The following is a 13,779-nucleotide window of genomic DNA, read 5'->3' as shown; positions in this document are numbered from 1 at the left end:
CGTTTCCATAAGCTAATGAAAGAGACATGAAAGGAAGGTCTAGGGGAAAAAAAACAAAAAACAAACAAACAAAAAAAAAAAAACACCAAAAAAAAACAACAAACCCCTAAGCTTGGACTTTTCATTGCCTGGAAGATGAGGCAGGACACTATCATTCAAAGTACTGCTTGGAAGCCAGTCCATGTCTAAAACTGAAGAAAATGGAACACAGCAATGATGTCCTACCTCAAGACACTAATCAGTAAACAGCAGTCACTGAAGCTGAAATGACCTGTTTTAAAGTACCCCATGTAGTCAAACGAACACACTATCATCACCATATTATCTCAGCATGAACCACACTCACATGATGACTAATACTCACACGGAGTCTCTGAACCTCTCAGTACATTAAACTTTGCTTTCTGTAACACAAGCAGATAGCGGGCTTCCATTTTTTCCCCAACAAGTCAACAGCACATTGTATCTAGCTAGTCCAGATAAATGGCCAGTCCCTGACGTTTACCCATACTGCATTTATTTGAGCATCCTGATATTCCCTGCTCTTGTTGATGAGAAGAGATATTTGCAATAATGGCAAAGAACTTCAGAAATCTTAAAGAAAATTTTAGCTCATAGAGAGGTGAGAAGGAAAATTTCCTTCCAAAACACTATTGGTGACTGAATGCATGTTCTACAGATATGAGTTAGCTTACAACAATCCACAAATCCAGACTGTCATGTAGTCTGGGTACAAGCATAACATCCAGAACAAAGATACTATCCAGCAATGCAAGCTGTGCCAGAGTTCCCTAAGATGTCACGACCTCACAGGACAATCCTGGTCACAGCCAAGGGAAGTTCACCTGGCAAAGAAACCTAACGCATTACACTTACAGGCAGCAATAAAAGAGGAAGGAATAAGGGCTTAGAACTGGCACCTGTCCTCAGCACTTGGAAGTGGTACTGCTGTACTCCTAGGAAGCATACTTTTTATGGGATTCCAGGCTCAGTGCTGACACAAGAATGGGCACGCTTTGAAATTAGAAATGCAAGAAGTCCACCTCAAACTTAGGTTGAGCGCAGTTCCAAACACTTGCTGTAATAAAAGGACCAGAAATAAAACTTAATTTCAAATATTACAATCAGTAAGACAAACCCTTGGAAGAACCAGCAGAATGCACATGCAGCTCAGGATTAACCTCACCTCCAGACTCTCAACATATATTTAGGTTACACTTAAACAGTCACTGCTGAAACTACAAAAAGAGAAAATATGGGGGAGGAAAAGGGAGAAAGACTGGTTGGGAAAAAAAACCTGGTCAGAATACACATCACAGCCTTGTGTTCTACTTCTGCAATCAATATAGATTTCCAGTCCCTTTTGGTGCAACTGGTCACAAAGCAAGCCTTTCACTTCAAGATTAAAGACACCCAAATGAAAAGTAAAGTCTGTGCTTCACTTATTACTGATAACAGATGACGGAAACCAACAAGCCAAAGAATGTGAGGAGAAAAGGGATAATGGGAAGCTACTTTCTAAGCAGATTTTTCCCATCATTCACAGATCAAAAAGCATAAACAAAGCACAGAAAGACTATGCATAATAATACACCAGATTTCATATATTACTACAAGCTTCAGTATACTGAAGCAGCACGCATATTTATATATAAAAAGATGTCTGAACATATATACACACACAAATATATCTCTCCAGATAGTGGTAACAGGGGTATCTGTGTGCTAGTTTACATTCATATTATTTGTCTAAAAGTATAGACATATTTGCTCTTTTCTTGTTATCCAGTATATGACCCCTGGATAGTAAATAAGAAACAAGTACACCTGTACATTTATTTGCACATACCCTAGCAGGTACACATACCTGCTGGTTTCTGTATAGCTTACCTGTTATATTATTCAGTACTTCTTTTAAGAGGCTAAAGCTATGCAGCAGGGGATCCCTTTCTTCATCCTACAGGTCATATACAGGAAGGAAGTCATTAATGAGACAAACATATTCCTGAAGACAAATCTTAATAATGGGTCTGTAAAGACTTCTCCCTCATAGTCACAGAAGTACTGCGAGTTGAATTTATCACTGTCAGCGCGCTTACTCCATCAAAATCAAGAGAAGCATTTTTGTTTTCCTGTTAGTGCTCCCCAGTGTCATACACCTCAAATGTCAAAGCATAGGTTCAAGATTGAGCATTCTGGTTTGGTTTTACTGTCCTTAGGAGTATTTCTGACTAGCCTTCCGCTGTTTAATAAATTTCAGAGCAAATCTACCTCATACTGTATTGAAATGGCTCATCTGGATTTGCTATAATGTTAATCTATGCAGATTGTAATGGGAACAGAAATACAATGACATTTGGTGCCATTAAAATAACTGGAAGAAAGAATCACAGTGCAAAATTTACATGAATAAACGCATTGTTTAGCCTTAGTCCATCTTTACAATATTAAAATAAGGAGGAGCAGCAGTTTCTCCAAGCTGTGTACATCCGCAGCCACACCTCCTACTGGGTGGCAGCAAACTCTAATGAAGAGATGCCTGTTAGAAAGAAAAAGGGCCCTGCCCTTTGACAAACTGAAACCACTCGTGCTGGATGACAGCCATCTGCTCTTCATGTGACATCCTGAAGGGCACCACAGATACAGGACGCCACATGCACACATTTACACTGTGGAAGCCATAGACTGATCAATGCATCATTAGACTGGGAAATGTTGTATTAATGACTTTTAGCAAAACAGGTTTGAAACTATTCACAGGTTTCAGTCAGGAATATAGCTAGCAGTCACAAAACAGAGCTAAAAAATGCCATGTGAAAAAATAAAAAATACCCTATATATAATTACTTCCTCAATTTTTATTTCATGGCTTTCATGAAGACTGTCTTCTCTAAGAGGGCACAAAAGATATATAAAGACATTGTGCTAAATAAAGTAACAACAAATATTCAAAATCCCTGACATACCAGGCAATAAAAGTCTAAATGAGATGATTCCCATGTGGGATACAACGGGGGGTTTTTTGTTTGTTTACAGGGTATATAGGTAGATTTCCAGCTTTGTACCTCTTACAGTCGCTGGCACACAAGAAGCCAAGACTGCCCAGCATGAAACAACATAGAAAGTTATTCCAACTTTACTTACACAGGTGCTATAACGAGCGCTAAAAAAACACAGGTACTCTTCTAAAACCAGGTGGTTTCTGCCGTAGTGTGAGCAGGTAGTAACAATTCAAGGTAACTTACCAGATGCGTGTGCGTGCTCCATCGGGCATTACGCTTTATGGCTCCCACCACCGCATTGATTTCACCTTGTACAATGTATATGTTCTTATCCACCATCCTGACAATCCTGAAAATAAAGGTGATTCAAATTAATCTCCAGCTCCTCAGAATCATTCTCTTCCTCAGATGAAACACCAAGTTGGCCCTAGTCAAGCAGGAGGCCTGCAGAGATGTAAGAAACTCTTCCAGATCTTTGTTTTGTGCATGTAAACAGTTATTTTGTCAAAAAGACGATGCTTTTCCAAAGAGTGCACTTTCAAGACCATGAGAGCAGACAGTTATAGCAGGGCATCTGTGAAGCAAGAGACAACTTTGCCAAGGCACATTCCTTGGTTTTTTCCAGTCTATGTAAGTTCACAGAAAGATAAAGTGTTAGGGTACCAGGACAGACATCCATGAAATGCAATAACGCAAGCATCTCCAGCACTTATGCAAAGTCCCGCAGCTCTACATAGAACACAAAGCCAATCCTGTACTCTCTTAAATAAGCATCAGTGGCTTGAATAAGCTGGCCAGAACAAAACTCTTTGGGACTTTAAAATTTGACAAAATAAAGTAATTTATAACAGATGTCAATTTCACACTAGCTTCATGAAAAAAAGCTTTCAAGAAAGTGGGAAAGTAAAAAAGTAATGGGTAAGACCCCACAAAGAAATGAGCAAAACTAGAGACAAAACTGGATGTTACAGAGAGGAAAAAAGCGAGAAAGCTAAAGGAAGACATTTACTTTCATGTAGCCTGAGGTCTTACAGGGAAAAACTTGAACTGATGTACCCAGAGAGAGAGCCAGAAGAGGGGAGAAAATTTTACATGCAAGAAATATTTGTAATGGTCTGAGAAAAAGAAACAAAGAGTGGATTACTCTAGGATTGTTCTCGCTATACTAGCTGTAGCCCAGATACAGTCAAGCATAAAGAAATAAGAATGGAGGGGAATGAACAGACACAACTGTTTATAAAGAATAAACAGGACTTACAAAGAGGCCACAGAGTCAGATGATAGCGTGTCTGCAAATGATAAGGATTTAGTGAAATGGTAGCCAAGTAATGAGACTTTTTCAGAAGATATGAAAGGAAAATGGGGAATCCAGCTTGAAATCACAACAGGCCATCCACAGGGAAGCAAAAGACTGAAAACAGACGAAACATTGATCATAATACTTCAAAACAGACAGGCTCATTTAAGGAACTCAGCTGGGGAGGGGCTGGGAGCAGGGGGTAATAAAACAGAGAATATGAGAAGGATTTTTGCCTATGTAGCAAAAGCAACGCTGGAAGGCAATAGTTTTGGTGTATTATTCCAGACCTCAAACACCACCACAGAAATTTCATAACATACATCCTAGATCTGTCAGGCTTCACATTAATTAACATGTTTGAATTATCAACAACAATTCAAATATACAATTATCCTCTGAGTGAAAGAGACTAATTTGCTTCAGGACTCTGTAAATAAAGGAAAGAAAGCAGAATATTATAAAAAGATACCTTACCAAGGGAGAGCATCAGATTTATCATTTTGGTTTTTTATATGTTTGCGATAGGATAAATAATCTTATGGCAAACTCTTTCTTACTTCATTAGATTAATTATACATAACGGTATTCCTAAGTGTTACACAATAGGTTAAGGGCAAAGACAAAAGTATTCTATAATACAGGAACTGCCATGACAGACGAGATCAAGTTTATCTCATTCACTACTAGATGGTTCAGAAAAATAAACAGAGTTCTGCCAACTAGTTCACTTGTGCCCTAGAGAACAAAGGTTTCTATCCTCCCTCCACAGCTGTATAACAGAACCACAGATGTTCTTCCTACTCATGTGTCTAATGTTTGAGAAACGTTCCCGTCCTCAGTAGTAACTTATTCCATATATTATTTGTATGACTGCATTAAAATATTGCATAAAAATACCCTTGATCGCATTTTTTCTACTTCAGTATATTGTCTTTGTTTTACTAAATGGGAGATTTCCTCCTCCATGTAGAATTCCTCACTTATTCTTTCAGTAATTCCAATATTTTCCATATTTCTACATAAGCACTTTCAGGGATCAAAACTCTGGTCCACAGAAGTACTTTTGGGGGAAATACTTTATACATTCAAATTTGTCAAAGCTCAAGTTTTTCCTGTCTTCACTGTCACAAAAAAATATTGAGCATGAAAACTTTGTTGTGCCACTACAGGCATTTAGCAAATTGATGCAGAAACAAAGGCTCCCCCAACCTGATTTGGAAAAGCACATAAAGAAATACCAGACACATGTATCATGTGCCTTGCACATGCGCAGGTACTCAGTAGTTCTGCCAATATTTATAAAGTGATGTCAAAACTTAAATGCTGTTCTGCATACTACCGAATCTGCTTGTAGGACTCCTATTTCTTCTTCCGTACTTTTAAGCTAAGACAGAAAAGTTTGTTAAACTCAGTCCAGTGCTCAGGCATTCCAAATCCAGTCCTATCTCCAACCAGCAAAATTTGAAGAAGGCAGCCACAAACCTCCAACACACACCTTTTCCTTTTAACCTACTGGGAAACTGAACGTGCTGATCCTTTCAAGCAAGGATGCAAAAAAATCGGTGTTGCTTGGCAGGGCTCTTCTGACATTAAAATCCTGCACAACTTAAGGGGTTGGGTTTTTTTGCAGTTATATCCTTTCACTGCTAACTATCTGAGCAAACACGATGAGAAAACACTCCTTTCCTCACTGCAGATTCCATTAAATGTAGCTTTATTCAAAAGTACAAGAATTCACTTTATGTATGCCAAAAAACTTAATGGTCCAATGCAATTGACATAACCTATCCTGCAGGAGACACAAACGCGCTCTCAGATCTCTGAACATCAAACATATGGCCCACTTCACCATAAACACTAGGTGAAGACGAGCGAAAATCCTGCTTTACATTTAAGCTTGCAGTTAATCCAGCAATAGCACAACACACGTTCCAAAGTAAACTGTAGCCAACTACCTTCATTGCGAAAGGACCTTTGCAACTGTGTGCTGGAGAAGGAAACAGAAAATAATTACAAGGTGGGGGGAAAAAGCTTGACAACTATTTTCAGAGATGCACCTTTTAAGCTAAACCCACCAAAAGTGCCATCCATCCCTGCAGAAGTTTAAAAGTTTACTTCAAGCAACGGAAATAGCTTCTCTAAACTCTGCACTTCCCAAAACTTACCCCTTTTAAGCTATCAGAAAATTTCAGTAAGCATTTCTTCAGCTATATCTTCAGCACAAGCAACAACTGCTCCCACTTTAGAGCTCACTTAGAGTATATCTAATACTACATTGGAAGGAATTTTAAGATTGAAATTAATCCTGTGAAGCTGCAGAGAGAAAGTTACAAGATTTACCAGCCTAGCACTGAAAAATCACTTGGTTTTATGAGAGCATGGTGGTAGTCAAGCAAAACCACAAAATGTTTCTTCAACGTACAAAAAAAATGGCTAACATGAATTCAGGCTTAATGTTACAAAGGCACGGTCTGAAGCATGGGATATTGTATAACTGTTGGCTGGACAGATTATCAAAACTACTAATGCTGAAGATCATTAATGAAGTTGAAACAGCCTTCCTGGCAAAGCCGTGGTTCCAACACCTCTTGATGCCTTCAGATCAAGACTGGCTGCCTTTCTTGATGAAAGCAGTCTTTAATCAAATACAAGATAGTGGACTCAGTACAGAAACAAATGGATTAAGTTCTGTGGTCTTGAGTTATGCAGAAAAAACAGGAAAGGTACCTATTAAATTTCAAATGCTTTTTAGCTCCTTATCTCTTCAGTTAGTCCTACATAAACTCCTGTTTCTTTATCGTGATAGGTTCATACATCTGCTTAAACCTGCAGAACAGTCCTCAGATTTTGTTCCTGCACAGCACGTCAACAGGCAGCAGCGTGAAAATGAGAGCTCCAAAGCAAGGCAACACAGCTGCCCAGACCAGCAAGAGAAGCAGGGAAGCTGTTAGCATCCACAGCCTCACTGCTAACAAGTTAGGGACACTGAGTGGAAAAAGGTAGATGCCTAAGCATGCCAAAACAGAACAAAACCTAACATTCATACATCTCTCAAAGCCTTCAGCAAAATTCTGTGGACTGTAATTATCACTACTCTGAGACTCCTGAAACAGTATTAGATGTGAAACCTGCATATTAAAACACCCACAAGATTTACATGCGCAAATGTTATCTCACACATGCGCTGCACACTTCACTGCTCAACCTTGGAACATGCTACCCCAAAACATCCCAGTGCATTGGAACCCAAATTTTTCCAGGGTATTACCACAAGAAGTGTCAGGTACACTTTTAGGAAACACCCCCTCCCCTACAGGGAAATGTCTGCAGCTCTCCTGTAAGCAAGCGAGAGTTAGCATCCGAAGTGACAAAGTCTGGCACACTTCCATCAAGTCACTTTTTCCTACCACTAACTTTAGCCTTCAGCTACGGTAACTGGCTCAAACCTGGTGAAACTACTCCAATAAATAGCCATAATAAAAAACAACATAATCACTACATATGCAAGAAAGGTAGTATTTCAGAGTAAGCTTCTGTTGACCTACATTTGCACTGTTTATGATAATGCATGAATAATCTATATAGTCTCTGACCTAGATTTGGCCACTTGAGTCCTGATAAAATACACTGCTACCAAAACAGAACACACAACACCCTTCAGTCCACGAATCACAATTCCTGCCTAACTCACAGCTAGCCAGGTTAGCCAGAAGCCCAGCTGACAATGAAGCAGCTCCTCTTCTTCCTTCTAAACAACACACACAGGAGGTACATGTATCTCTATCAGGAAGTTTAACTTGCTTGGGTTTTTCATGTAATGACTACTCTGCAATAAACACCACAGGCAGTAAAAGCTCAGAGGACTGAGAATGTTTCTCCAAAGGCCACCTCCTAATGCCTGGACAAAAGTAATAGAAAAGTATTATTAAGTATGGCAAGGAACGATGCAACCCAGCAATGCCAAAATTCTGGGCAATTAACAGTGCCCTTTACAAGACAAGCAGCAGTAAAGGTGACAGTGGTGGCACATTGGAAAGGAAGGTGGGACAAGCTTCGTCGCAAGTCTCCATGTTTAGCTGCAACAGCAAGACAGCGCCTGGAAATCGAGAGAAGGCAACTCACATTGACCTGTCAAAGCTGCAGAGCAAAAATGAAACCTCATGTCAGTGTGGAGGGGGGTTCTTTCCTCCAGTTACTGTCGAACCCAAGGCACACGGTTCCAGCCGAACCCCTGACGTACACCCTGGGCTGGCCCTGAGCCTTCCCCCGCCAAGCTCCCTGGCTACGTGTTGGGAAACCGCCGCTGCCACCGGCTCTTAGGCCGCCGGCCCGGCCTGGCGCACGGTGTGTGGGGCCCTTCGGGGCGCACCGGGGACCCCCGGCCCGGCCCCCGGCGCTGCGGGGCGGCCCCGGCCCCCCTCCGAGCCCTGCCCATACCCCCTCCCCCCCGCCCCGCCGGGAACCCCGGGTATGACGTCACGGCTGTCACGTCATCGCCCCGGGGCCGTTGCCACCGCCACCCCCCGGGGCTGCCTCAGCTCCGCCCACGCCCCCCGCCGGTCCCGCGCGGTCCCCCTACCCCAGCCTCCCCTCCCGCCCGCCGCCGCGTCGCGACAGTATCGCGACAAGCATTCGCCGACCGGCACTGACCCCCGCATCCAAAATGGCGGCGCCTGCTCCCCGCGGCGGCGGCCGCTTCACACATCGGTCAGACGGGCGGCGCGGCGAGCGGGAGGGCGCGGCCCCACCTCCCTCCCTCCCGCTCCCGGGGGCGGCAGGAGACAGCGGCGGTCCCGGCCAGGCCGCCGAGCGCAGGGTCCGCCCGGGCGCGGCCAAGCGAAACCGGCTCCGCACCGCTCTCACTGACGTGGAAACCGGCGCACCGCAACCCGCTGCCTGGTTACTGCGCCGACGGACAGCCCGCAGAGCCAACCCGCGCACAGCGCGGCGGGCGTCTCTCTGAGCTGCCCAATGGGACCACGGGCTAAAACCGGAGGAGGCGGACCCTCCGGTGACAAGCGGAAGAGAGCCAATGAGAGGAGAGAGGGTAGAACTAGCAGAATCACTAGCCAATGGCGAAAGAGTCCTGCGGTGACGGGGCGCGGCCTCGCCTGACGGAGCGCAGCAAGGGTGGTTGAGCGGCAGACGGGGGAAGGGCTGCCCTCACAAAGCGTTGTGGGCCGGGCCGCCCGCCTTGTGCCTGGGCCGTGGGGGGGTCCTGGGCCGGGCCGGGCCGGGTCGGGTTTATGGCCCCCGGCCGCCCCCGGGCCTGGCAGCTCGGGGTGTGTGTGTCTGTGTGTGTCTGTGTAAAGCCGTGCTTGGCTCAGGCACCTCCCGTGGGCCAGGTGCAGCAGTGGCTGCAGCTGTGCTTCCCTTTCCTGCTTTGCAAATACTTCCCAACTTGCTCCTACAGCCTCTCCAGCCTCTTCTCTGGAGCCGGCTGGGAGGTGGTGCCCACCGAGAAGCCTATGTCCTCCTGGATGCCTCCGTGGGTCACAGCTTTACTGTTACCCGTGCTGGAACAGCTCCCCCAGACCAGGCCCTGAGCGGACAGGCAGGAAAATTCAAATGGACAAAACCCAGCGAGCAGCTATGCTGCGAGTACATGCAGCAGCAGCACCCAGAGGGGCACACGCAGCCTTTCCTTCCTGGTCCTGCTTGCCCCGTAATTTTCCTCTAAATCTGAACGCAGCTGATGCTTTGCTCAAGTTGGGCTACAGACTGTGTGCTACAGCCTCAGTTCTTCCAGCCCAGCAAGCCTGGCAGCCAGGGACCACAATTCAGTTTAATTGCTCTTTGGAGCCAGTTTGCAGTGAGAGCAATTGAAGCTTTGCAACTGAACAGCACTTAGCGCAATGCATTCTTGGTGCTGGTCCAATCTTCTCAGCCACTTTCCGTGTCTATGCCCCAGTGTCAACACAGTGTACTTTAATGGCAGTAATTTGCATGGGTTGCTCTGCTTGAACTTGGGGCAGAGGACAGAAGGTCCTTGCAGTTACCGAACAGTTTTATAGCGCTAACATCTGCAGCCAGGTCAGCCTGGGGATCTGTTGTGGCAGGTGTTAGAGTGGTCAAAGCAGCAGCTACCCCAAAATCTTACACTCTGTAGGGAAAACACAAATCAAACTGAAGATGAAGGAAAGGTGAAAGGGTCAAAAAGTAGTCATTCACTGTCTTAATCACAACTTCATCTGCTGCAGCATGGCTGAAGGAGGGAAGGTCTCAGACAAAGGCCCAAGGGAATGTGCAGCAGGACTTTTCCCTGGCCAGCAAACCCACGCCTGAGGCTGACTCCAACACCACTCTAAAACATGGCTAGATATCCTCATGTCCCTCACTTGAGGGCACAGCCTCCAGAGAGGGTGTTGTGGGATGGCACGCTTTGGAAGTGGTGGTCACAGTATCCTTCCCTCTCTGTAGGGATATCTGCCCGAATACTGCCTGATCAAGAATCAATGTATCTTAGACTGAAACTGCCGTTATCTCCCAGTGCTGACAGCTGGAGGCCAGGGGACCTACTTCAGCTGGGCTTTACCTGATAACATATAGGAAGGCTTTGGCGTTAGAGGCTTAAGCTCTAATTGCATTAAGCAGCCACATTTATTCCCCAAAAGTGGAACAAGAAACAGCATGTTCCAGTGGCCTAACCATGGGCTCAGGAGCTAAAACATATCACCCCAGCCTCTGCTGGAGGCATGGTACATACAGCTCTGAGCTTGAGTTCCTCAGCTATGAAACAGGCCGTCAAATACTCACCTAGTGCAGAGAGATTGCAAAAGCCACCAAAGCAATGAGTGAAGGTTTGCGGAACAAGCAGATTAGTTGCTAGTGCTTTCTCCTTCCCTTCTGCCCTGCTCCAGCAGCTGCTAAAGCCGCTGTGGTATCTGCCAGCCATTTGGAAATTCACAGGAGTTTGTCATTGTTGCTCTGTCCATCCACTCCCTGCTCAGTGAAGGGGGTTTTGGGTGCTGTCTTGGCTACTGCACACAGCGCAGGTCAGTCCCGGTCAGCCAAGCCTGTGTGCCCTCCCAGGGAAGGGGCTGGAGCCCCCTCCATGCCTTCTTGCCCCTTCTAGTGCCAGCTGCGCCGCTCAGGCTCCCACCCAGTCCGATCTGGTGAATTGGACCCTGCGAAGGTGTTATTTATGGAAGCCTGTCACGGAGCTTGAAACTGAGCCAGGCAGGAGCCTTCTGCTTCACCCGAATGCATCTTAGTGCATTAATAAAGAGCAAACATTGCAATGTGCTTTGCATTTTTACTTACAATCCAGTACTGCATTGTCTGGAAAGAAAATATGGTACAGCCCTGCGTTGCGTGGGGAGAAGAGAGCTCACTCACACGCACTACGGCACTGCGTTACTCGGCCCTCAGTCAGCCCAGCACCGTGCTGGCTGCACAGAAAATCCTGCTGATGTGACAGTGCGGCACCAACACCCGTGGCTCGGCAGCAGCGGGGAAACCTGGGTTGCCTGGACAGCAGCACTTTGCCAGGGCGGTGCACAGCTGGGTACAGATCACATGTGGGCAAGTTGGAGCGCTCTGCACCAACGGATCCAGGTGCAGGACCAGGACACAGGACAGTCCCTTGTCCCTTTATTCCCAAGATAATGCACTAGTTCTTACACACAGCACGGTACAATGAAACCAAGGATCAGAGGAGAACAGTCTGTGCAAATCCCTCAGGTTCCTGCTCTCTGGTCAGGAAAGCTGGGCTTTATCCTCACTGCCAAGATGCAGCTTTTCAGCAGAGTTTGTGTCTTGAGTATTCCTCCTCAGCCCACAAGGAGCATATGGAGGGGCTGCAAACTCACTAACAATCATCAGTGAGGTACCTGGTCAGCTCACCTGCTTTCAGCCGAGACACCTCAGCAGCCAGCTCCTTGCAAAGAGCGGTGTCTTCAAGGGGCACACCAACTGCCTTCATTTGGGTCCAGACTGCCACTGTAATAGCCTGCTCCCCACAAGTCTTTGATGAGACTGTCACAAATCCGTGTTGCCAACCACCTCTGCCTCTGCAATCTGCACTGATGGACGGGACCGATTTTGCACGGTCCATTACTCTTGCTCAGCCCCTGCCAGTTCACAGTCATCTGCAGAGCCCAGATATCCGACCCATGGACACACGCAACACAGAAATTTTCCAGCAGGTTAAATAGCCTGAGAGAGGTTGAACTTCCATCCCCTCCTCTTGGAGGCTTTTGCTATTTGTCAGAGGCTTAGAAAAGTCTCTGGAAAAAGGGCAGAAAGAGGGAGTTGGCTCAGAAGGTACAAGCAGTTGTCACAGCTAGAAACTACTTGCAGCCACTCTCCCCAGAGCTGAGCATCCCAAAACTGCTACTGAATGCTGAACACAGTGGTTCTAAGCAGCTGCTCATTTCAGAGCAAGCTCAGAGGCTAGGCTAGCCCAAAGCCAGCTGAAGGGTCTCCAAAGGAAAAGTGATGTGCTGCATCTGGTGCAGCCTGCACTCAGGCCATGACCTACAACTGAAGCAACATAGCTACACTGAGACACTCAAAAATATTAAAACCATTCTCTGGAAACTACACAAACTACAATATTGAAGCTGCAGAACAGCCTCCTTAGGCTAAAATAACCTGCCAGCTATTCTACTTAGTCCATGTGTCTCAGGAACACTCCTGCACTTCCCAGTGACATGAAATTCTCTCGATGAACATCACGATGTAATGTTTTCCATTATCTCTTCTTGGCCAAGGCAAGCCATGCCTTTTTGGCAGGAGCAACCCGGGCTCAGTTAGTCATACCTTCGTCACCTCTTGGCTAGGCTGCAGCTACACGATACACCTGGGCATGAAGCCCACAGCACTTGGCAAATGCCATCCAGAAGAGCATGCTGCAGTGGGAGCCCTGGCTACCGCAAACGCATCAAACCTACCTTCTGTGCCTTAGGCCACCTTTTGGCTTGGAAGCTAAGCCAAATTCAAGCCTGAGTCCTGATCTTCAAGGCATTTGACGGCATGGAGCCAGCATGGCTAAAAGATAAGTTAAGACACAAAGATGGAAACCATGATCAACAATCAACAACTCTGACACTCTCCGAGAGTGGTGGACACATCAGCATGAGGACTGGGCTTGCCTGTGGCAGAGACAGGGTTTTCTCTGAGATCAAGCTCTTCCCGGCTGGTGAAAAAGGAAGTATGTCTAAGATGCTGAGTAATTCCCTACTTTTGCATATCCCATCCCTCTGCCAAAATGTGTCAGGTTCACTCTGGGTTTAGTTTGCTTTTGCTTTTTTTTTTAAATCTTTTCATTTCCCTTTTATATAAAATAATAAAGACTGTCTCCTGAACCCAGGTGAAGTTCTTGGTCTCTTTCCCAGCAGTGAATTCTCCAGCTGGCAAGACAAGATGCACTACAGCTAGGAAGTCTTGGCACTAACCGGCAAGTATCTGCTACTACATTTCCACAACAAGCGCTAGAGCACGTACTCCTGAAGAGACCCTTCAGGGGTCAGTCCA

At 45.8% G+C, this 13,779-nt stretch overlaps 1 protein-coding gene across 3 annotated transcripts in view; it reads right to left on the bottom strand.

Moving 5' to 3' along the window:
• Nucleotides 1-9,211, bottom strand: part of GBF1 (golgi brefeldin A resistant guanine nucleotide exchange factor 1) — a 109,138-nt gene extending 99,927 nt beyond the window's left edge. For 2 of the 3 annotated variants that reach the window (XM_064463660.1, XM_064463662.1), the window contains exons 1-3: nucleotides 8,953-9,211; nucleotides 3,246-3,351; nucleotides 1,891-1,957 (exon numbers count right to left, since the gene is read on the bottom strand). In XM_064463660.1, the coding sequence (XP_064319730.1) occupies nucleotides 1,891-1,957; nucleotides 3,246-3,351; nucleotides 8,953-8,960 (181 nt within the window). In that variant the 5' untranslated portion in view covers nucleotides 8,961-9,211. The remainder of the gene's footprint in view (nucleotides 1-1,890; nucleotides 1,958-3,245; nucleotides 3,352-8,952) is intronic. The other variant, XM_064463661.1, reaches the window with a different exon arrangement.
• Between the last annotated feature and the right edge of the window lie 4,568 nt (nucleotides 9,212-13,779).

Source organism: Phalacrocorax carbo, chromosome 12, assembly GCF_963921805.1.
Source record: "Phalacrocorax carbo chromosome 12, bPhaCar2.1, whole genome shotgun sequence".
NCBI classification, from domain to species: domain Eukaryota; kingdom Metazoa; phylum Chordata; class Aves; order Suliformes; family Phalacrocoracidae; genus Phalacrocorax; species Phalacrocorax carbo.
Note: the sequence above shows the minus strand (reverse complement) of the source record. Positions and strands in the feature narration are given on the sequence as shown.